The 22,850-nt window shown below is 39.2% G+C and overlaps 1 protein-coding gene and 1 long non-coding RNA gene across 6 annotated transcripts in view; one reads left to right on the plus strand and one right to left on the minus strand.

The window, feature by feature from the left end:
• ACOT12 (acyl-CoA thioesterase 12) overlaps positions 1–18,421 on the minus strand; it is a 41,751-nt gene extending 23,330 nt beyond the window's left edge. For 3 of the 5 annotated variants that reach the window (XM_070465763.1, XM_070465767.1, XM_070465766.1), the window contains exons 1-5: positions 18,188–18,421; positions 10,377–10,446; positions 7,436–7,496; positions 4,116–4,217; positions 1,285–1,420 (exon numbers count right to left, since the gene is read on the minus strand). In XM_070465763.1, coding sequence (XP_070321864.1) covers positions 1,285–1,420; positions 4,116–4,217; positions 7,436–7,496; positions 10,377–10,446; positions 18,188–18,320 — 502 coding nt within the window. In that variant the 5' untranslated portion in view covers positions 18,321–18,421. Of the gene's footprint in view, positions 1–1,284; positions 1,421–4,115; positions 4,218–7,435; positions 7,497–10,376; positions 10,447–18,100 lie in introns of all 5 variants that reach the window. The other 2 variants (XM_070465764.1, XM_070465765.1) reach the window with 2 other exon arrangements.
• Positions 18,357–22,443, plus strand: LOC139034457 (uncharacterized). Its single transcript, XR_011486978.1, has 2 exons — positions 18,357–18,445; positions 19,930–22,443. It is a non-coding gene; the product is annotated as an uncharacterized lncRNA (long non-coding RNA).
• The last annotated feature ends 407 nt before the right edge of the window (positions 22,444–22,850 follow it).

The raw sequence follows: 22,850 nt of genomic DNA on the forward strand, positions 1-22,850 counted from the left end.
CCAGAGCTCTCGGAGGCATGGTTTTTCCAGTTGACCCACCGAGGGTATCATTTTGGAGGTGTTTCAGCTCCAGGTCTGGTTCCCTGATCCAGCTTCCCACTTGACTGTGCCTCCTGAGCTCAGGCAGGCCCCTTAAAACACAGCTCAGGGTCTATCACCTACAGGGTCCTCCTTAGCAAATGCCAGCTCTTGTGTCTCCTGACACTGCTGTATTTGTGTTTCTGATCATTTATGGACTTGAAGCCTCTTTCTTAGTTTTCTGCCTGCTGAGATGTGTTTGTAAATATTTTGTCCAGAAATTTTAGATTTTTTTCAGACTGCGAGTCCACCATATTGCTGTAATCAGAATTGGATTGCTTCCTAAAGTAATCCTTAAAAGCATATGAAGTCTTAAATTCTTAAATCCTTCCAACTTCTATCTTTTTTAAGTACTGATTTTGCTAGATAATTTTTTATAAACATCCAAAACTAGTACTGATTGAGATTTTTTTAAGGTTAATTTCTCATACTTCAAATGATACTTTTTTGGTTCAAAATAAATTAATATAAATTATCTGTACAATATATAGCTAAATAAAAAAAGAAAGGTGTGTAATTGTTTGAATATTGTGTTACCAAGGTAAAATTTAAAAAAATAAGAAAAGACCTTATACTGTGAGAGACTTTGTAAAGACTCAGATATAAGGCAACTTCTTTTCTGATGGATAACTAAAGAAAAATTTACTTGATTCCTGTAAAGACATACATGGCATACACTGGGGTACATAGAACTGTGTACTAGGGCAGGTTGCATGTGTGTAAGGATCATCTAGGAAATGTATACAGGAATGTATTCAGTATAGGGGAACTTGGTGCAGAAGTATGCCTATTTGGAGGTAATTGCCAATCACTGGGGAAATGGGACGCTCCCCGGTTTAGACTAGAGACCAGTCTAGGCTCAGAGCTTTGGTTGTACACCCATGTTAAGGACAGTAAACAAACCTCATCCTTTCTATAGGTTTCTGGCTGGGACATACTCATCTGGAGGTCAATTTCAGTTCTTGTACTTTGGATGTCTATAAGTATTTTTTCATTCCTCTTGGACAATGTTACATTTATCCCACATTTTTTTTGGTCAGGAACTTTGACCTGAATTGAGGTTATTCTGTCTTTGGTTTTCTGTCTCACTACCAGAAAAGACCAGGACAGTGGCAGAATGCACATTCTTTTCAAGTGCACATGGAACCTCCTCCAGAATATGATCACAATCATATAATTAAAGTTCTTGTAAATAGGTTTACTAACTGTCAAACTTGCCACCTTCCTTCATCAAGTTTTTAAAGGTATCTTCATGTTGTAATCGAACTTTCCTTCTCTCAGATGCCAGATTGTGTTCCACATGATCTTGTTCAGTTAGAAGTGTGACTGGTTTTAATTGAATCTAGAAAAAGAAAAATATTTATCTTTCATTGCCTTGTTAAATTATAAAAGCACAACATGAACTTTGCAAAAACAAATAATATGCCACATTATTTTCTAACTCAAAGTAAATAGAGCATTTATGGATATGTACATTTAATGTACATATAATGGATGTGTACATTTTATTTTGTCTTAATTTTTTTCTTAAAATATTTTTAAGCTAAAAAAATCAATGTAGGCTTCATAATTTGTTCATATAATATGTGCCTTTGAAAAGTTTTCCAAATATTAATTTTCCCTGATTTAAAAAGTTTTCAACAGAATTACAAAAGAAAATATTCTTCAAATTAATGAATGAGGAGAAGGTCTTTGACTCCACTAAATTCTTATCAAGAAATGTTTTCTACCTTTTGAAAAATTAAGATATCAGAGGGAGAGAAAGATATTCTAGAGAAAGCTGTCATGATATTCCCTATTTGGAAATTTCATCACATGATGGGAACATTATCTAATAAGCAAACTGAAAGAATCAGTATGTCAGAATAAAGCTCCAGCTGACCTCCAGAAACCTGGAAATGTGATACAACAGAAGCAAGGGCTCAAGTTCTTCCAGAAATGCCTGACTGCTCTCCTGTGTGTGAGTCACCTTGCAGCTGGACTGGGAGAGCTCCATGCTTATTTACAGGCCACGTAAAGTCTGACCCTTGACCAAGATAACAGTGAAATAGCTAGCGATTTCTAATACGTGGTTAAAGTCAAACTCCCCTGGATGACCTCATTCAACTTGTTTAGGAGTGTAATGACTAATAGCTTATACTGGTTTAACTAATTACATAGCTTTATTTTAGTTGTGTGACCAGTGGGGTGCAAAAGACCACCAGGTAAACTAATGTTTTGGCTTTCTAATCTGCAAATGAAGTACATTTTGTGTGCTAAGAGCTTTGGCTGGAAGTCTTGAACGTCTCGGATGTTTGCTGTGCCATTTCCTTTAGCTTCAGTAAGGCCTTACACGTGCTTACCCTGTGGAGTCTTGGGAAGCGTTCTGTGATCTGGCCTGTGTCATTGTTGAACTAGACTGAGTTAATCATTGCCCATCTCATCCTGGAATGAACTCACTTGGGACAGAGACCCAGGTGGCCCTGTCTGTTCAAACCACTGATTTTTCATGGCTCTCTTAATGGTGTGCTACTGAGTAAGAATGTTACCAACTAGAAAATACAGGTGTTTTATAATAAAGGTTATCTGAGCTAACCAATTATGGCAGCACTTAGGGCACTTGCTATCTCAGAAGCACTGCTGGAAAACAGATCTTTAGGCTCAGCAGAGACTAGACTGAAGTGTGGCTATACTATTCTTATTCCATGAGTCCCTGAAGCTGGAGGGGGAGGAAGATGGGCTTCGTTTTCTCCATGTGAAGGAATGATTTGGGGAGGTGGATTCCTTTCTGTCACTTGCTCTCAGAGATGAGAACCCTGCAACCACCCCCATATTCTCTCATTCACAAAAGTTTGGAGATTCAGAGGGGATTCCAGGAAAAACAGAATGTTTGACAAGACCTGTCTCAGTGTCTCAATGATTTTAGTGAACATAGGATCCCTAGGATGCTTTGTCAAAGTATAGATTCCAAACTCCTATACTAGTGATTCTAATTCAATAGGTCTGAGATACAGCCCAGAAAGCTGCATTTTTATAATGCAATAAGTGATATGAACTTCAGTTTGAAAAAACAATGCCCCTGGGCAATGGCGATTTGCTTTGTGGTCTACTTTATATCAGAGAGTGGAAGAAGTGTCCCAGTATACAAAACTGCAGAGACACCTGCCACCCAGGCACCACCCTGGCCTAACTAGGCCCTGGTCCATCTGTGTGCCTTTTGGCCCAAGTGAGGAGTTGCTGGTGACTGCTGCTTTTGGGTACAGGGAAAACTTTGCTTTGTCCCAGCTGACCGTTCCATGTGAGGAAGACTTTTGCAGAGTGAATAGTACTTGTGGAGCTAGGAGAAGCCACTGTGCCTACTTCTAAAGCAATCCTTCAAGTGAAAGATTTGAGTTCTAAATTGAATTATTACATTTTAAAATGCTTATACTAAGTGTGGATCCTCCCCTAGGTATTCTGGCTCTAAAAAAAATCCAAGAAATTATAGTAAGTCTGCAGTAGACAAAGGACAAGCTGCTCTGGGCCAATGCCAGGCAAGTCCACTGGAATACCTACATCAGGCCAACATATTTCTCTTAAGGGTGTTTTTACACCATATGGCCTGCAGCTTATTTTCAAACTTCAGTAACTCAGCAACTTTGACATTATTCCTTTAGGTTTGAAAAAGTGATTGGACCATAATGCACAATCGGTAGCTAAAATGCTCTTGCTTTAAAAAATATTTTAACTCAATTTTGAGTTACATAACCATAAAAGAACCAAACCAGTAAGCAATATTTTTGGGAAACTGATATGACCTTCAGATCACTTAAAACACAGTGTTTTTTCCCTCTTTCACAAACTGGCTACATCTCTCAATTTTTCTAAGGTAGTTAATACTGTGATATCATTGCATAAGTATTGGTGACAGTTACAGTAAGTATTGGTGAATAACAAATCTTGGGAAAGCGTATTCCTGGTAAGAAAGAATGTCCCTTACCTGTAACAATTCTGATGCTGGTAATTCTGTTAATGAGTCCCTGAATTATATGCTAGATACTTTTCAGACAGAAATTTACCTTTTCTTTTCCAATTGGTTTGGCTACAAAGGTAGAGAAAGCCACACTAACAAGTTTCTCAGTGCTAGTGAGCATGTCTTCTACTGTAACCTTGATGCTGATCTACAGTGGAAAGAAAAATAAAAAATTTTCAGTCATCCAGACAACAGATGACACTGCGGCATTCAAAATTCATTTATGCACTTCACCATTGCTTTGTTTTTTGAATAAAACCAGTATTTTAATTTACTTTTAGTCAGTATTGTCCTCTCCATGATTTTCTATTAAACTGAAAAAAAATCTTCTCTGATTACATAAAAATATATATTTACCATGGAAAATTTTGTTAAGTATAAAAATAAATGATAAAAATGGAATCTATCAAGAGTAAATATTATCACTAATCCCATCACCCAAATTAATAATTACTGACCTTTATATAAATTTTCTTCCAGTGTTATATATATACATATGAAATGTGTCTATATGTATATAGATGTGTATGTATATGTATCTGTATACACACACACAAAAGACTATCATACTGTATTTACAGTTTTATATCTTACAACTGGGGCATTTATTAAACATTTTCAAATCCTATTATTACTAAATGTGCTTTTGAAAATAAGATTTTAACAAATGCCTTATAGCCCACCAGAGAGGTGTACCATAACTATTTTTACTCTTCAGTCTCAGTTTTATAACCAAGTTGACATGGATAAAATGTTATTTATAGTCATGTTATTTGCAGCTTTGTTTCCTCTTTTAGGAGTTTTCTTTTTCAGGATTAGCAAGAATTGGCTAAGACACTCTATGGTGATAGCACAGTGGACTGGATTTCCCACATGAAGAACTCTGAAGCTTAGGTCCTTATCATGATCACATTCTGCAGAAGTGCGGGAACTTAGCCCAGAGAAATAATACTATCTTCTTGAAACAGTGGGCAACCTCGCCCATCTTAGTTCAGCACTGTGTTATCAATGATAGTATCTATTTCTTCGTCTTCACCAAGTACATCATGTCCAGAAATAAACATCAGTCAGTGAGTCACTTAACTTATGAAACCAAATTAGTATTTGCATGGTAAATATAAGTTAACTAGATGGTGATTAACCAGATTTACACCATCCATTCTCAACTCCCAACAGCTCTCACCCACATAACTTTCTACTTTCAGAGAAATAGGCAGATGAAAAATAGACAACTAATGGTAAAAACAAAGCAACCGTTTTGGAGAATTAAAGCAAGTTCTGAGCCTTGTCTTCTATTAGAATAGTTAATGACCAAATGTCTCAAAAACACATGCCAGGGAGAATTTCACTTTCTGTCATGACATAGTAGGTCAGTTTGGAACCATATCGTATGAAAACAACTGGAAAATTGGACCAAGGATAGGAAGCAACTGTTTTCACATATAGAACAGCAGGCAATGCAGAGCTGGGTCTCCACAGAAAGGGAAGATTAATGAGGGGAGCACTTGCCTGGGCTCTCATTCTACAGGCAGTTCCCAGACTATGACCAAGGAGGGGAAATGGGAAACACTGAAATGAGGACCCAGAAATCAAGATCAAGGCAGCTGAGATTGTCCCAGAAAGGAAGGAGCTACAAAAGGAAAGAATCCCAGGTATGTGCATATTGTCCCTGTTGAGTGTTTAGGTTGATACCAGTCTGAGCCTGTGTAGGGTGAAATTTCACAAAGCCAGAAAAGAACAGTTTCTGCGGAAGAAACAATTGTAAATTGAGCTCTTGTAAAAATTCCAAGAGCTCACAGAGCCCTGGGAATCTGGTGTTCCCTCCAGCCAGACCTCACTGAATACACAACACATTCATAGAGACCACGGAGGACTACAACTTTGTAGAGAGACTAGATCAGCCCTAAATGGGGCTAGTATTTATTTATTTTTCTTCAGATCAGAAATCTATGCTTTCCACTCAGTGGGTGTTTTGTTTTATTATTATTTTTTTCTCTTTTCTGTTCTTTTCTTAGCTTTTAGTCAAACTTCCTTTGGAAATTCTTGCTGGTCTCAGGAAAAAGGACAGGAGAAAAGAAAGGGGACTTTCATCTACGCATGGGCTGAATAGAGGGAGAGTACTATCTCTCAGGAGAAAGGCTAGGCCCAGAGGCTACCATGTGCAGAGATCAAGAGCCCTATGGTTGAGAATCAGAATCCAGAAGCACTGTTACACTGTCTCTGACATGGCTCATTTTATCCACAAGTTTGTATAACCTTTCTGAATTCTTCAAGTTTTTTGTACCCTGTTTATATAGATACTAGGGGAAAAGGACTAAATCAGGGTAAAGCCATCACCATAGGTATGGTTATTACCAAAACAGTTCTGTTATGGGTTAATTTGTGTCCCCCACCAAATCTGGTACCTCAGAATGTGACCTTATTTGAAAATGGGGTGTAATTATTTACAACAAGGTTCTTCTGGAGTAGGATGGACCTCTAATCCCATATGACTGGTGTCCTTCTGAAAAGGGAAAATGTGGACACATCAACACAGCGGGGAACACCATGTACGGACAGGCTGAGATCGGGGTGAAGCAAATCACTGGCAAACCACCAGAGGTGAGGAGAGAGGATGGGGCAGATTCTTTCCCATAGCCCTGGAAAGGAACTGACCCTACTAACACCCTGATTTAGGCTGCTAGCCTGCAGAATGGTGAGGCAATCAGTTTCTGTTACTTAAGGCACCTAATCTGTGAACCTTCGTCATGGGAGCCCTAAGATACACATATAAGTCCCTACATGTCATTTGTGCCCAGAGAGCAAAGGGGCCGCTACTAACCAACCTACAAGTTGCAATATGGGATCCAGGAAATCCTTTCCTGCTATTTTAACCTGCATTGAGACCTTTGTATTTCTGAGAATTTTGTATTCATAACTATAGTAAAGAAAAGAAAACTAAGTAGATGAAGAAGAGAAGTCTAAGCTTCCCTTCTTGCTCCAGTTACTCTGCCTTTCAAAAACTAGTTAATTGTGGGGCTGGTTTTCATTAGGTGTGAGGAGATGGAGAAAAAGTGGAGTTAGAATATTAATAGAGTCAGAATAACTAAGAAATAAAACCCATACCTGGCAAAGAACCAAGGGTCCTTCTCCCCTTGTATGTTTACTTTCTGTGTACCCTTCTGTGCAAACACCATTCATTGCATCACATTTAATTGTAGTAGCAGGGAAACATAGTCTCCTTATTTACCTGTGAGCCTGACTACAGATTCAAGGGCCTTCCGACATTCATAAACTCTGAGTTACTCCAGGCCTCCCCCTTGGCCCTCTGTAAACAATAAAGAGATGAGCACCGACAGGCAGTAGGAAGAAAAGGGAGCCTCTTACCTCCATGCTTGTGCTGAATGCTCTACTAACTTTTGCTTTGATGGTTATAACTTGTCCAACTCTAGTGGAAAAGAAAAAAACCTCAGTAATTCTAGCACATCTTGCTTCAGACTTGAAGATTCACTTAAATATGTGCCACGGGACAGTTCTACCTTACCATGTTGATAATGCTCATGTATGAAAAATGCAAATTAATGATAACAAGACAGCACCAAAAACAGATGCAGATCTTGTAAACCACACATGTGTCAGCTGACTAGCCTCTTAACAGAAAAGGGCCTTTGCTAAGATGATGTACAAAATGATTTCCAAATTACACCTTGTACCACAGCTGTTTCCTAAAGAGAAGTTACAACAAACACATGCAAACCTATGCAATTGGTATTTTAAAATGTTGGTTAACAAGTAAATGGATAGACATACAAGCAAGCAAGCAAACAAATGGAATAGCTTCACTAGGCTTATAGGAGCACTCTGTTGCCAGATGATTCATTCACTCCACATTATTTCTGGAACTCTGATCATGTAACCACAAGTTGTTTGAAAGCTTTTGTGTTTAGGCCCCTCAGTCACCTAAGGGTCTATCCAATACAAACCTCCTCAATTTTTCTCCCTTACTTCAGAGGTGAACTGGTGAAAATCTATACCTCATTTAAGGCCCATATTAAATACTACCTCCATCATGAAACACTCATTGATTCTCTAGTCAACATGTACCTCCCAGAACTTATAACTCACCCTAGGCATGCATCCTGTATTCTGATGACTATGTATTTGTCTGACTTTCTTACCAGACTGAATGACTGCCACACTCCAGAATTGTGTCATAATCATTCACATATTCTCTTGAGCCTAGACCAGTACTTTTGGTATATGCAATATATATTTGTGAGTTAAAAATATCTGATATGGCTTTTAACCAAATTATATGGCTTTCTATAGGTAGCTTTCAATTTTCTTATTTTTTAATGGTGTGGGTCCCATGTGTTTTAGTGGCCACAAATCCTTTCTGATAACACAAACACAACATAGTACAAATGGCAAACTACAATCCAACGCTGAGATTACTTGTTAAGTCTAAGTTATAGAATTTAGGATTGGAAAGTATATAATAGATATTTTATTGTAACATACTGTTGGCTTTCCTAACTTAATAATGGTGCTTTAATGTGTTCTCAAAGAAGTTTGCATTTTCAGTAATCTGTAATTTTGTTGAGATAAAGACACGTGTCAGCTTTTTCTACTTGAGGGAAAAAAAATCACATAGTGTTTGCACTTAGTCAGCAGACCTTCATCTGTATCTACAAATCTCTAGAATGTCAAAGGCTCTTTCAGACACTGCAGCAGACAATGAGAACAAGTGTCAGGAGATGTTCAATAAAGATTGCTGATCACAAAGATAGAAGAAGTGGGTTGGGGAAAGCACTGGATAGAGCGTAAGAAGATCCAGGCTGTAAGTGCCCTCTGACCTTTGGCTGGCTATGGGGCTTAGGCCTCGGGTTCTTATCAGTGCAAAGATGACTGCATTGAGTTCTAAAGGTCTCGCCGTATCTATGATTCTAATGCCTACCAAAAATTTCTTTTGGATTAGCTTTGAGGGTATAATTTTTTATGTGTGTGGTTTTATTTAACTTAATTTTGTTTGTATATAAATGGATAGGTGCCAGATAGATACATGTAAGCCGAAGATTGGAGAGATGAACTGGGCATCTCAGTGGACAGACTCCCTAGGGTTTGAAAACTGGTGGCAACTATGCCATGATCCTTGGGAAGAGTCCCATACTAGCAGCAGACAGTCTTCTCTCTTCCTTTTTTTTTTTTTTGTAAGTTATGTTTATTTCTTTTGGGATCAAGATATTCAGAAAGAAAAAGAGATACAAACATAAAATCAAATAAATAAAACTATATGACCCTAGTTCATTAGAATTACTAATATGACCTCTTAAAAAAACATAATTCCGAATTCTGCAACCAGAAAGGTATAGAAATAATGACCAACCCTGTATCAGTGAACATATTAAACAGGAAGACAGCAGATTCAAAATGTGGTAAACTGTATAGGACAAAAGACCAGGTTTCTTTAAAAAATAAATTGCAAGAGAAAAGAAGAAAAGGAAAATTTGATGTTAAAGGTCACATCAGCCATATTGGTTCCTGATTCAATAGACCAATTGTTTAAATTAAAAACAAACAAATAAACATTTTTTAAGACTACTGGGAATGACAGTTTTTGTTAATGGTATTGTGTCTATGTTATTATGTTTTCTAAAAGAGCCCATTTTTTTAGAAATATATATGAAATATTCAGAGATGATTATGGGATTTGCTTAAAAATAGTCCAGGTGTGTGGGGGATTATGGAGGGGTACTGATGAAACAATATCGTCCATGAATTGATTATTGTCATAGTTAGGTGTTGGGTCCTTGGGGATACATGGTACTATTCTCTCTTCTTTTGTATATAGTTGAAAGATTTGTATATCTTGAAATTTTCTACAGTAAGAAATGGTAAAACATACACACTCCCACATATAAAATGTTTTTCATAATTTAACATCCCTACTGAGATTAATTAATATTTACCCAACAACCTAATGATGAAATTCACCGTTTTAGACATACTTATTATCATTAATTATTCCTAGTAAAGGAAGAAGCCATTTAAGAATCAGCTTTTAGAAATCCTGTAATGCCTTATACCAAAAGGCATTTAATGCTGAGAGCTATTTCTTAATAATTATCAGGGCTATAAATTTTACACTAAGAGTATTTACTAAAAGTAGGTCCTGAAATTATTATCTACTGATTTACATTGGCTCAAATACTACTTATTAACAAATTGGATCCCTGACTCCAAATGAGTAAGCTTAGGTGCCACAAATACATATTGTAAATGAAGTAATAAACCCAGGGGAAAGGCATGATAAAGCAATGCCACTTACCTAGCTGTTGCTTCAAACTGTATGTCATCCACTGAGGCTGTGACACAGGAAACGCCAGCATGTTTTTCAGCTTCAAAAAATAGGTTAAAAAAAAAAGGGGCTGGATTAGTTATGTTTATATACTTCCGCATGCAGGAAGAGGAAAGAAACAAGTGGGTTTATTCTAGTAACTCATCCTCTGTTCAATACAGGACCACTGTGCCCACCCTTCTGAATGAACTGTATTGATAACAGTTCCTTTGCTTGATAAGTTATTTTTCTACTGCATGGTAATTACTGTACTTCCTCCAAAGTTTTAACTTACACTCTTCTTTGATTTGAAATTTAACGCCAATACCCAGCATATCTAGCTGCTTGAATAGTAACTTCAATAAGTTGGTGTCAACTTTAACTATTTTGTCAAGTACTACCCTTCTTTAAAAAAAAAAAACAAAAAAAAAAACAGTGCATCAGAGCTGTAGCTATTATCCACGTAACCAGTAGCTGAATATATTTAAACCACTTAACCACTGTAAGCACTGAACAGTAAAGAAGACTTCAAGGTCATATCCCAAATCAGAGAGAAACGTGTCTTGGCATCAGAGAAATAGGGATGGGCATGTAGTAAGTATTTAATCATTATTTACTTATTACTACTAAATCCATATGAAATTCACTTGCATTAATTATGCTGGAGGAGGAAAGCGTTGAGTAGGGTGAGAGGTTCGGAAGGAGCTCCAATTATTTCCATGGTCCCTGTCTGCATTATTTAATTCGTTGAGTTTTTTATTTTTTATTATTGTTGGTTTTACTTTATGTAAAAGTATCAGAATTTATCCTCTTTGGGGAAAATTTTGACATGTGTTTTTTCCAGAGTTTCATTTTGAGGAACAATTAAAACCTAAACAGACTGACTGCATTAGCTTTTTCAGAAATTTTAACTCCATTTTAATTTTGCAGACTTCACTCCTAGTGCCATATTATGAAAAAGAAGGAGATAGTGAATTATACTGAATCTGCATTCTCTGTGTACAGAGGATTACTTTAATTGTAATATATATTGACAGTCCCAGGTAAAGAGATATGATAAAGTACTCTAGAGAGCAAGTATGTGAAACATTCCTCCCTATGATCTAATTCTGTAGAAAATGGGACATTCTGGTTTTACTCATTGGAAATAGCTATTCTTCCAAATATGCACATGACATAAACTGAGTTACTAGAAAACTAACCATAGCAGAACTGTGTATGTGAGTGATGGAGAGGAGAGAATGGGCTTCCCAGGTCTGAAGTTCAATTAGAGAAAAGACACATAAAAATATTAGACTCTAGAAATGCTCAAGGTGGGCTCAGTTCAGTTCAGAGTATCAAATATTTGTTAAATTCCCATTGATTTTCAGACACTTTGAGCTGAATCAGTCCTATCTTTTAATGAGTCTACTCAGTGATAGAGACCTAGCCATAGTCAATGCCCTTTTTCTGGAGAATGATTGTGACTCTTGCAAATATATGCTGTAAAGTGTTGACTAAACTCATTCTGGTTACCTGACATGAGGGAATGATATGTTTATTAAACTACTCTTGTCGATAAAGTGTAACCCTGTAGCCACCCAATTTGGTAACCAACATGAGTTACCAAATTTTGAGTGATTTAAATGATGACTGAAGTGCAAAAAAAGACTAACTTTTTATTGTGTATATTGGGCGTCTTCTTATGTGTATGTAGCACTATACCAAATTGCATTAGGGATCACAAAGAAACATAATCATAATAATAATTATCATTTATTATTGGCCTGGCACTGAGCTAAGTATGCATATTAATTACATGAGGTTGATACTGTTAATAGTTCCATTTTACAAATGAGGCAATTTTGGCTTAGAAAGATCAAATACATTGTTCTAAATAGTGATTTTGACTATAGAAGCAATAGAAACTGAGAAAAAAGGCCAACCAAGAAATGCTCCCTAGAGAAGTTCTTGACTGAATATGGGCTTTAGGGACTCAATTGCCATGGTCTATATTATAGACTTTCAAGGGCCATTAAATTAAAAATGAAAAATTAAAATATGGGGAACCAACATAGGGCCACAAATTTTACGTGTGATCATTTTTCTTTGTAACTGTGACAGAAACGAATTCGACAGGACCAATCTGTTCTGGTTCTTTGTTTTAATTGTCCTTCATGCAGTATGCCAGTAAAAGTGGAGGACCTCTAAAGCTATTTCTGATTTCCTGGGAAAACTGAGAGAAGCTGAGGAATAGTAGCTAAGTGGATCAATCCAGGAATGATGATTGATCAAAATGATGGTGACTTCTTCATTCCTTCTTTTAACTAATATAGATTAAATTCTTGGGCTCCAAAATCACTGCAGACGGTGACTACAGCCACAAAATTAAAAAATGCTCCTTGGAAGAAAAGGTATGACAGCATGTTAAAAAGCAGAGACATCACTGCCAACAAAGGTCCATATAGTCAAAGCTGTGGTTTTTCCAGTAGTCATGTATGGATGTGAGTTGCACCATAGGAACGCTGAATGCCAAAGAATTGATACTTTCGAATTTTGGTGCTAGAGAAGGTGCTTGAGAGTCCCCTGGACAGCAAGATCAAACCAGTCAATCCTAGAGGAAGTCAACCCTGAATATTCATTGGAAGGACTAATGCTGAAGCTGAAACTCCAGTACTTCAGCCACCTGATGAGAAGACTGTCTGCAAAAGACCCTGATGCTGGGAAAGATTGAGGGCAAGAGAAGAGGACAACAGAGGATGAGATGATTGGATGGCATCATTGACCCAATGGAGATGAGCTTGAGCAAACTCAGGGAGATGGTGAAGGACAGGGAGTCCTGGTGTGCTGCAGTCCATTGGGTTGCAAAGAACCAGATATGAGTTAGCAACTGAAGACCAACATCTGGTGCTGTGCCAACCTCTATGCAAAGTCCTGGAAATGTAAAACAGCCACTGTCCTTATTCTTATGGAGTGTAGTGGAGGAGCCAGACATTAATTAAACAAGTACATAATAACAAAATAAGTTAGGTGATCTGAAGAAAACATGGATATTTTGAGGGTCTGTAACTGAGGAACCACACCTGGGTGGATGTCAAGGAAGGTGTCCATGTGGAGAGGATACTTGAAGTGAGATCTGAAAGATGAGAAGGAGTAGAAACAGATGTGTGTTGTGGAGCAGGGAGCAGAGAAGGGAGGGCTTTCTGGGCAGAAGGAACTGTGGTTACCAAGGTCCTGATGAAGGCTTTTGTGGAAAAAATGAAAAAAATCAACAATATGAGTAGGTAAGAGAAGGCTGAGGATAAACCACACACAGGGCCTTGAAGCTCTTGGTTGACAATTTTTATAATATTTAGTATTAAAGATATTGTTTCAGTATCTTCAGGCCCCCAGATGAGGCTAGTGGCTCTCTCTTAATGAAATTGAAAGTGTTAGGTGCTCAGTCACGTCCGACTTTGTGACCCCATGGACTGTAGCTCCTTTGTCCATGGGATTCTCTAGGCAAGAATACTGGAGTGGGTAGCCATATCCTTCTCCAGAGGATCTTCCCAACCCAGGGACTGAACCTGGGTCTCATGCATTGCAGGCAGATTCTTTACCATCTGAGCCTCAATGAAAGCCCTAATTCTAATGAGGTCAGTGGCTAATTATAATTCTTGTTTTCATATATATCATAAAGTGTTTTTCTCTACTTTCAAGATTTTCTCTTCACCATAGTTTGACGATGATGTGCATAAATGTGACTTTCTTTGTATTGATTTTGCTTGGTGTCCTATGATCTTTTTGAATCTGTGCAATCTTGTACCATATTTGGGAAAATTGCATCTATTATTTCTTCAAATATTTGCTTTTTTTCCATGCCTTCTCTTGTTTATGGGACTTCAATTACAAAAGGCATTTTATGCATTTGATTTTTTTCATAAATCCCAGACATTTTATTTTTTAAATTCCTTTTTTCCCTCTGTTCTTCAGATTGAATAATTTCTATTGATCCATCTTTATGTTTAGTAACTTTACTCAGTCACCTCCATTCTTTGTTTAATCCTATCCAGTGAGTTTTTAATTTCAAATACTATAATTTTCAGTTCTGGAATTTCCATTGAGTTATTGTTTTTATAGTTTCTATTTCTGTGCTGAGATTTACTGTCTCTTTCATTATGATCATATTTTTCACTATATTCTTGAGCGGAGTTATGACACTCGCTTTAAAAATCCTTGAAGCTTAATTCCAGCATTAAGTCTTCTAGGGATTGGTCTCTACTGTCTGTCTCTTCTCTTAAGAATGGGTCATGCTTTCCTGTTTCTTTGAAAATCAAGTAATTTTGGATTGAAGCCTAGTTATTATGAGTGATATGTTATATAAATTATGGGTTCTTATATGGTCCTCTGAAGAGCATTGTGTTTTTTTTCCGTTGGGTAATTTAATTAAACTCACAGTATAAAACTGTCTCCCTAGAGGTGGGAGATCGGCTCTTTCAATTATTTTGGCCTCAGCTAGGAAGTCTGGAGTCTGCCTGTGTATACACGGCTCAAGGTTCACCAGAGAGCTGAGCAAAGATTATAAATATATTTTAGGGTTCTGCCTCTCTGCCTCTCTCTTGTTTGAATTTCCCTCCTCACATGGCAGTAGCTGTATTTCCCCCAAATCTTCGGGCTCTTCAAATCAGAAAGTCTGTGGGTTTCCCTCAGAAATTAAGCTATGAGAATAGTGGATTCTTTCTAAGGAAAGAAAGAAGGTCTTAAAATCATTAAAAAAAAATACAAACAAAAAAAGATAAAGTTTCTTAGCACCATTCTGTTCCTTTGAGTGTTGATTTCCAAATGTTTTAAGCCTGCTTTTGTTCACTTTTCAGTTCCCTTACGTGGCTTTTATTCAGTGTTTGTTCCAGAGTTTATAGTTGTTATCTGTGGGAGATATTTTTCTAATAGGAGATACTTATCATGTTAGAAAAGGAAAGTTTATAGCCTTTGGTAAGGAAGACAGCGGGACAAGATGAACAGAACAAGTGACATGATCAGATAAACACCTTCAAAAAGTACTTTAGATGCAGTGTGGAGAGGAGACCAGAATGAATGGAGAAGACCAGTATGGAAACCACTGCTGAAGTCCACATGAAAGATGATGTTTATCCTGCACTAGGTGGTGGCAGTGGAGGCTAGCAAGATGCTTGGATTTGAGAGATTGCTTCAAGGGAACGTTGATAAGACTTGGTTCATAGATGAGATATATGGATGGAGAAGCAAGAATCAAGGATAGTTGATGCCTAGATTTTTGGCATGTATCACTGGATATTTGGGTGCCATTCCTGAAAGAGTGAACCCTGGAAAAGATGCACAAGTGAAACAGAGAAGGAAATGTGAGTCTGAGATATTTTAAAATATGGAGGGTGGAGAATGACTCATAGATGGCTTAAAGCCTCTAGGATTAAGATATGAGAAGAATAATGGGGCCACTGACAGAAATGAGGTCTAATGGCAACATGATAGTGAATGTATTTAATCTTCCTTTAAATATTGAGAAGGCATTTTGGAATCCAGCAGTGCCTGGGTGTCATGGAAGTACTTTGGGGCCACAGTTGTGATTATTATTTGTCATAGTAATGTGTCTACACAGAAGTGTGGGTCACTTGGAACTCTGGTTGGAAAAATGCCAGAAAAAAACAAGTGTTTTTTTTTTGTAATTACTCCTACTGTATTAAATATAATGCCATGAAGGAGCATTTCTCTGCCAAAGATTCAGGTACACCTTGGCTATAGCTCAGTTGGTAAAGAATCCAACTGCAATACAGGAGACCCTGGTTCAATTCCTGGGTCAGGAAGATCCCCTGGAGAAGGGATAGGCTACCCACTCCAGTATTCTTGGGCTTCTCTTGTGTCTCAGCTGGTAAAGAATCCACCTGCAATACAGGAGAACTGGGTTCAATCCCTGGGTCAGGAAGAGCCCCTGGAGAAGGGAAAGGCTACCCACTCCAGTATTCTGGTCTGGGGAATTCCATGGACTGTATAGTCCATGGGGTCACAAAGAGTCAGACACTGAGCAACTTTCACTTTCACTGGCTAGATAATGTCCTTTGCTTATGTGGTATCTTTTCTTACTGTCGAGTTGTTTAACATAGGTATTAACCATGTTTCCAAACCAACTTTGTCATAAAGACTTCTTCAATATTGTATAATTAATAATATAACTATTAAGGTCCACAGTAATTGGTTGTCAGTTGACTCCTGCTGTGGTCTGAGTTTCCAAAGATGTAAAAGCATAGAAATTTTTATGAAAATTGCAAAAGGGCAATTGTTCCTTCATTACAGGACAGAAGCACTGAGTGAGGTAACTTTAAAAGTCACTTCAATATTCATATGATGAATTCAGTTGCCATGGAAATAGGCATCGTTATTATTAGCAACCTCCATAATTTCTATACTGGTTTCTCCTCCATGTGAATTACATTTGTATTCATGTCGCCATTATTATGTTATTATAACCAACCTTAAATCCTGATTAAAACTGTTAAGACAGAAACCAAACATTCCTATCAACAAACAGAAATCAAACAAACTGGCATCGGATATATGACTGAATTTTGTGGGTGGTTAACACACAGAGGATTAGAAATCGTATGAACACTCATTGAGGAAAGCAGGGATTTGTAATTAGCTGAGCTTTACTTTTGTCCTCTGTAAAATAAGAATCCTGGGATACGTGATCTTAAGCTCCCAGCTCTAATATTTTATCCTAACATAGTTTACTTAAAATGTACATTTTCTGAGTCAATTAAGTATCGTATGCAAAGCCTGGCTTCCTAAATAAGATTGCAGGTTCTGGACACATCCATTCAGTTACCCATCCTTATAATCAGGAGGTTTTTGTTTAGTGCATAGTAACCATTAGAAAACTAGCTTTAGTTTAAATGCTAATTGGCCAGTCAGGAAATCAAAGGTGAACATACTAATACACAAAATAATTGCAGATTGTGTTAAGCGGTGTGAAGGAAAGCGGAAAAGGTGTTGTGACAAAGTGATGAAAGCGTGCAAGGGTACAGCAGGTGGTTAGGATAGACTGCTGTGCAGAAATGATGTTTCGTGGAGATGGAATGCAAGGAAGGGCCAAGAGAAAAGTGCAAAGGCAAAAAGAACAGCAGGTGCAAAGGTCCTTCGTGCAGACTACACGAGGGTGTGGAAGGCAACAAACTGAATTCAGAAGCAGATATGGGAGATGGGTGATGTATTAAACTAAATGTTAGATCTGCAGAAATGTAAGCCAATACCACTTCTCTAAGTACATTTATGTTCTTGTTGAAAATAGTTATTTTACAATAAAAATACGTAATGGATTTTTGTTATTTTCAAAAGAATTATTTTTAAAAATTTCACATATGGTAAGTATGCATATAAAAAAGAACCCACATGAAAGTTCTCTTGGGGCCTCACTTATTTAATGGGATAAAAGACCAAGAGGTTTAAGAACCATTGATCCAGGATTTTCCCAGTACTGGATAAACAATCTCAATCACTATTTCCCAGCTGCACAAGGCTTAAAACTCTGTAAATACCTTCCTCTCCTTCCTGCTCCCTCCTTATCCATTCCGGGTCCTGGGGTGGTGCAGACCCGCACCCCACTGCCCCAGATCTTTTGACATCCTGACCTCTGCCTTCCTGACACCCGCCATCCTGCATCTCCACATCCCAGCCCACTTCCCAGGCACTCTCTGCCATCCCGGACACTCGCCTCTCCAACATACACTGGGCCCCTCAAGTAGGGCTCCCGCATTCCGGACGCCGGCACCCGGGGTCTCCCTGGTCTTACACCCGCCTTCCAGCACGCCTACCCGCCAGGCAGGCTGTGGTGTCGATCCACTTGAGCAGCTGCGCTGCGCTCAGCTCGCCCCGGGGGTTGGCGTGCGCAGGCTGGATGGCCTGGCTCATGCGCACCTCCGCGGGCGCCGGCCGCTCCAGCTCCATGGCTCGTCAAGAGTGCGAAGCGACCGGGCCTGGGCGCCGCCTGGCCACCGGCCGGGCCCGCCCCAGCTCCAAAGGGCACTGAGCCGCTGTCCCCAGCCCGCATCCCGCCCCTGCGGCACCAGGAGGTGAGATTTAAGGGGCCAGGAATGTCGCGAGGAGAGTGAAAGGGAACTCTTCACTGAATCTGGGGCGACCGAGGTTGGCAAAGCTGGAGCCAGCTCGGGTTTCTCACCTATGAAGTGCACAGAGGACTGTGCAGAGAATTAGTGAGATGAAGTACCAAACTCACGGGCGTGTGCCTGGCTAATGGGACACGGGTGTTTGCCAGGTAAAATAGTGAGGTTACTGTCTGCCTGAAGAACTTGACAAGTGATGGGGAGTTAATAATTAATTAGTTAAATTTTCTCAAGAGAAATGTAGACCTTTCGCTTTAGAAGTTGATTTTTAAAGTATTTGACTTTTCTTTCTTTTTTTCTGCTGTACACTGCCAGGTGGGGTGGGCAATCACTCCTCCCATCCCTAGTTCAAAATCCACCTTCTGGTTCTTAGGATAATATGATGGCTCAAAAAAAGCCCCTCTGTTATTCATCATTTTGTTATGAAATTACCCCACAGGCAAACAAACAGAGGAACTGATTTTTGCTGGCATATCAGAGTCACCCAATAAGGGAAGGCAACCTTTTGATTTTAATGTAGAGAATAAACTGTTGCTGGGTTACAAATGAGCTCAACAAATCCCAAAAGAATTTCTTCTTGATGAGAGAATCTAGAATATTAAATGAGATTTCTCATTGTTAACCTTTAGCACACATAAGCTTTCTAGAGCTGAAATCAGTGATTCTACAAAGCACTCCCCATTAAGGAAACAGTGACACCAGAAAACCTACACCATATTGTAGAGCCACAGATGTGATATTAGAAGGACTGGCTGCATCTGGGAGGGCATTCAGGGGTGAGGAAATGGGTGCCTGGAGGGATGTGTCAGGCAGGCAGCTGATGTGAAGGGGAAGTTAAGGTAGTTGAGCACCTGACTTGAACTCAGGACTCCTGACTTACAAAGTCTAATCGACTCCAACAAATCAGTGCTGCTTTTTCATCCCTTGCAGACGGCCTGCTAAGCCCCAACTTGGAGCATCTGAATGGAGATTCTAGTAATTTTGCTTCTTTTTTAAAAGCACTTTTAACATAAGAGAGGAATGAAGGAAACATGGACTTGATAGCTTTTCAGGATCCCCTGTGGGTAGGTTTCTGTCCCACATGAACTTAAGAATTGGATGCATTCAGTTGGGTACGTAGGAAGTTTGACTTCTATAAAATGACTATTTTAAACAAATTAAAACTTATGCTTCCAGGATGGTCTCCTTATAAGTTGATTTTCAAATAACAGTGTTACTACTTTTACCACTTTTATCATTCCTCATTAGAAAGTGCCTCTAGAGTTCTTTATAGCATCTTGGCAGATTGGATTATTACTCAGCAAATACTCACTGCATCGACTGATAACTCCACAGGAGGCGCTTACTGGTGTGTGGCTTGGCCATGTGACTTGGATTTTATAGCATGTGAGGAGGTAACGGTGTACCAGTTTGAACCTAGCCCTTATTTTTAGGGACATCTGACCTCTGCAGTGAGAAGATGCTGTGCCTGAGCCACTGCCCCATGAGCATCTGGGTGCCGGGCTGCATTCACGTATCGCAGAGCCATTCCAGCCGACCTGCAGACTTGCAGCTTGAAGCTGAGCCATGCAGCAGACATGCAGATGCCTGAATGGGATTTGACTGCTTATTTTTGTCTGTCACTGTGATTGGGGAATTGTTACACAGCAATGCCTAACAGTTACATGTGTGAATTTCATTTATTAATATTTTAGAAAATGTATTAAGTTATTGGAAATAAAACATGTGATTAGGCTGGGTTTTATTGTTTGGGGTAAAAAACAGTGACTAACATAATAATATGTATGTACTTGCTTTATATGCATACTTGACTTTCCAAAATGATTATCTGGAAAAGGACAGCATGTGTCTGTATATGTATGTCTAGGAATGTATGACCAAAGAAGCAGGCAAAGTATACAAAGCCATCATTATGCTTTGTTATATGTATTATCTCCTAATAAGATGTCTTGATTATGGTTTCTTAGCTTTTGTTGGTTTTGCACCAATTTTCAATTTCATAGCCTCTGCCTGAAACTACTGTTCTTATTTTTTTTTTTTAATAGCATCAGCATGTGTGAACATTTGCTATATCCTTTATCTGTCAAAGACTTATGCTATTATGTTTGAAGAAAAGGCTTCCATTTTCCCATTTCTGTTTAGAGACATCTTTTGAAGATGAGCTGGCTCTGAAGCCAGCTTGATTTTAGAAGGTCATGCGCAAGAGCAGGAGAGCTGTTCAGGAAGAGTAGAGAGAATATGATAATCACTAGAATAATAAGAACATCTTAGGATGTTGGAGTGGGAGGGAAACGAGATAGTCAGACCCCCTCATTCTGGACATGAGGAAATGAGGTATTTACCCTGGGTCACATTGCAAAGTTAGTGGTCAGGCTCTGAGAAAACTGAGAACAAGGAACATGAAATATAAGAAAAGAGAAAAAAAAGTGCTTGCCCTCAAAGCCGACACTCCATCAGAAATTTGAGAGCAAGCAGTTTGTTTGGGAGAAAACTGCAGAAAGCACTTGTAGGAGAGTCAAAGTGTGGTCCCCAGACCATTGGCATCAGCATCACCTGGGCACCTGGGATTCTGTTATAAAGGCAGAATCGTCCCACCTCCAGCTTGCTGAGTCAGGAGCTGTGTATTATTACTATTCCCAAGTTGTAAGCATATTAACCTTTGTGAAGAACCTGCTGGAGTTATTCCTCCCAGCGAAGCGGGAGCTGGGATTTTTACCCTCCAATTCCCACCCTTCAGTGCTGAGGGCTGCTTCCCAGCTGAAGTCCTCAGCACTTGTGATTTCAGGGCGAGAGCAGCTCTGTGCTGAGGGCTGTGCCTCCATAGCGAGGAAGGAGGCGGTCAGCTTGTTCAGAAGCTGGGATGGAGAGTGCCGAGGGGCTGCAGGCAAGGCGCCGAGAGCAGGATACTTTCTGTCCTGAATGGATGCTCAGAGACTTCCCAGGGGCAGCTGGGAACTTTTTCTTCTTATGACATGAACCCCAGGCGGAGGGTCTGGTAACAACATATTTCATACAGAGATGAAATTTATTAGCTAGCAGTCTCTATCTCCACCTTTGGTATAGGTTAGGGAAGGTACCAGCTCAATGTTTTCAAAGTCAAATTTATAGGGATGTGGTTCAAAGTGTAAATATGAAGTTTCTAAACAAAAAAATTCAGAGTTGGTTTCCATATATTTCAAGTGCCAGCTTATTGCCTGGAGCGCCGTCTTTGCTCCTGAACCCTCTACTTGGGGTCACACTGACCTTAGGAAATTGGACTGTCCCATTTAGCATCTGAAGCCTCAAGCCAACCTTCCTCCTGTTTGTTCCCGGGCCTTCTGTGTCCGAAGCCCTCAAACAGACAAGCGTTAGGTGGACAAGCCAGGTGTCACCTGATGTGGGGAGTGCAACACTTTATTTTTTGAACAAAAGCCATGTGTGTTAAGTCATTTTTTCACTTCACAGGGTTTGCTTGGCCTCACCTTCAGGTGGCGCAGTAGTAAAGAATCTGCCAGCTAGTACTGGACAGGCAAGGGACACAGGTTCAATCCCTGGGTCTGGAAGATCCCCTGGACTAGGAAATGGCAACCTACTCTAGTATTACTTGGAAAATTCCGTGGACAGAGGAGCCTAGCAGGCTACAGTTCAGGGAGTCACGAACAGCTGGACACGACTGAGTACACACACACCTTCTTCCCGGACCTGCTCCGTGGAGGCTCCCGGACACCACTGCCACTGCTTGACAATATGCTGGACTCCAGGGTTTGCTTTCAAATATGGAGTCAGCTTTGCATCTCTGGAATAGCCCCACTTGGTCACGGGGTTTAATTCTTTTTACGTGTTGCTGAATTCTCTTTGCTAATATTCTGTTAAGGATTTTTACATTTACAATTTTGAGAGAAATTAGTCTGTTCTCTTTAATTTAGTGTCTTTGGTTTTGGTGTCAGGTTCATAAAATGAACTGGGAAGTGTTCCCTCTGTATTCTAGAAGATATTCTTGTTCAAACATCTGTTAGAATTCTGCAGTGAAGCCATCTGAGCCACTCATAACACCCTATACAGCCCTATAAAGTATATTATTATTAATATATTATTATTATATTAATAATTACCATTTTGTAGATGAGGAAACTGAAGCAATTTGCCCAAGATCACACAACTAGGAAATAGTAAAGCCAGGATTCAAACCCAGTAGTCTTGCTGCTGTCTCAACTAGGCTGAGAAGGTGACCAGTGGGGTCCAGTTTGGTTCAGTCACTCAGTCATGTCCAACTCTCTGTGACCCCATGGACACCAGGCCTCCCTGTCCATCACCAACTCCTGGAACTTACTCAAACTCATGTCCATTGAGTTGGTGATGCCATCCAACCATCTTA

This window comes from Odocoileus virginianus, chromosome 3, assembly GCF_023699985.2.
Source record: "Odocoileus virginianus isolate 20LAN1187 ecotype Illinois chromosome 3, Ovbor_1.2, whole genome shotgun sequence".
NCBI lineage: Eukaryota > Metazoa > Chordata > Mammalia > Artiodactyla > Cervidae > Odocoileus > Odocoileus virginianus.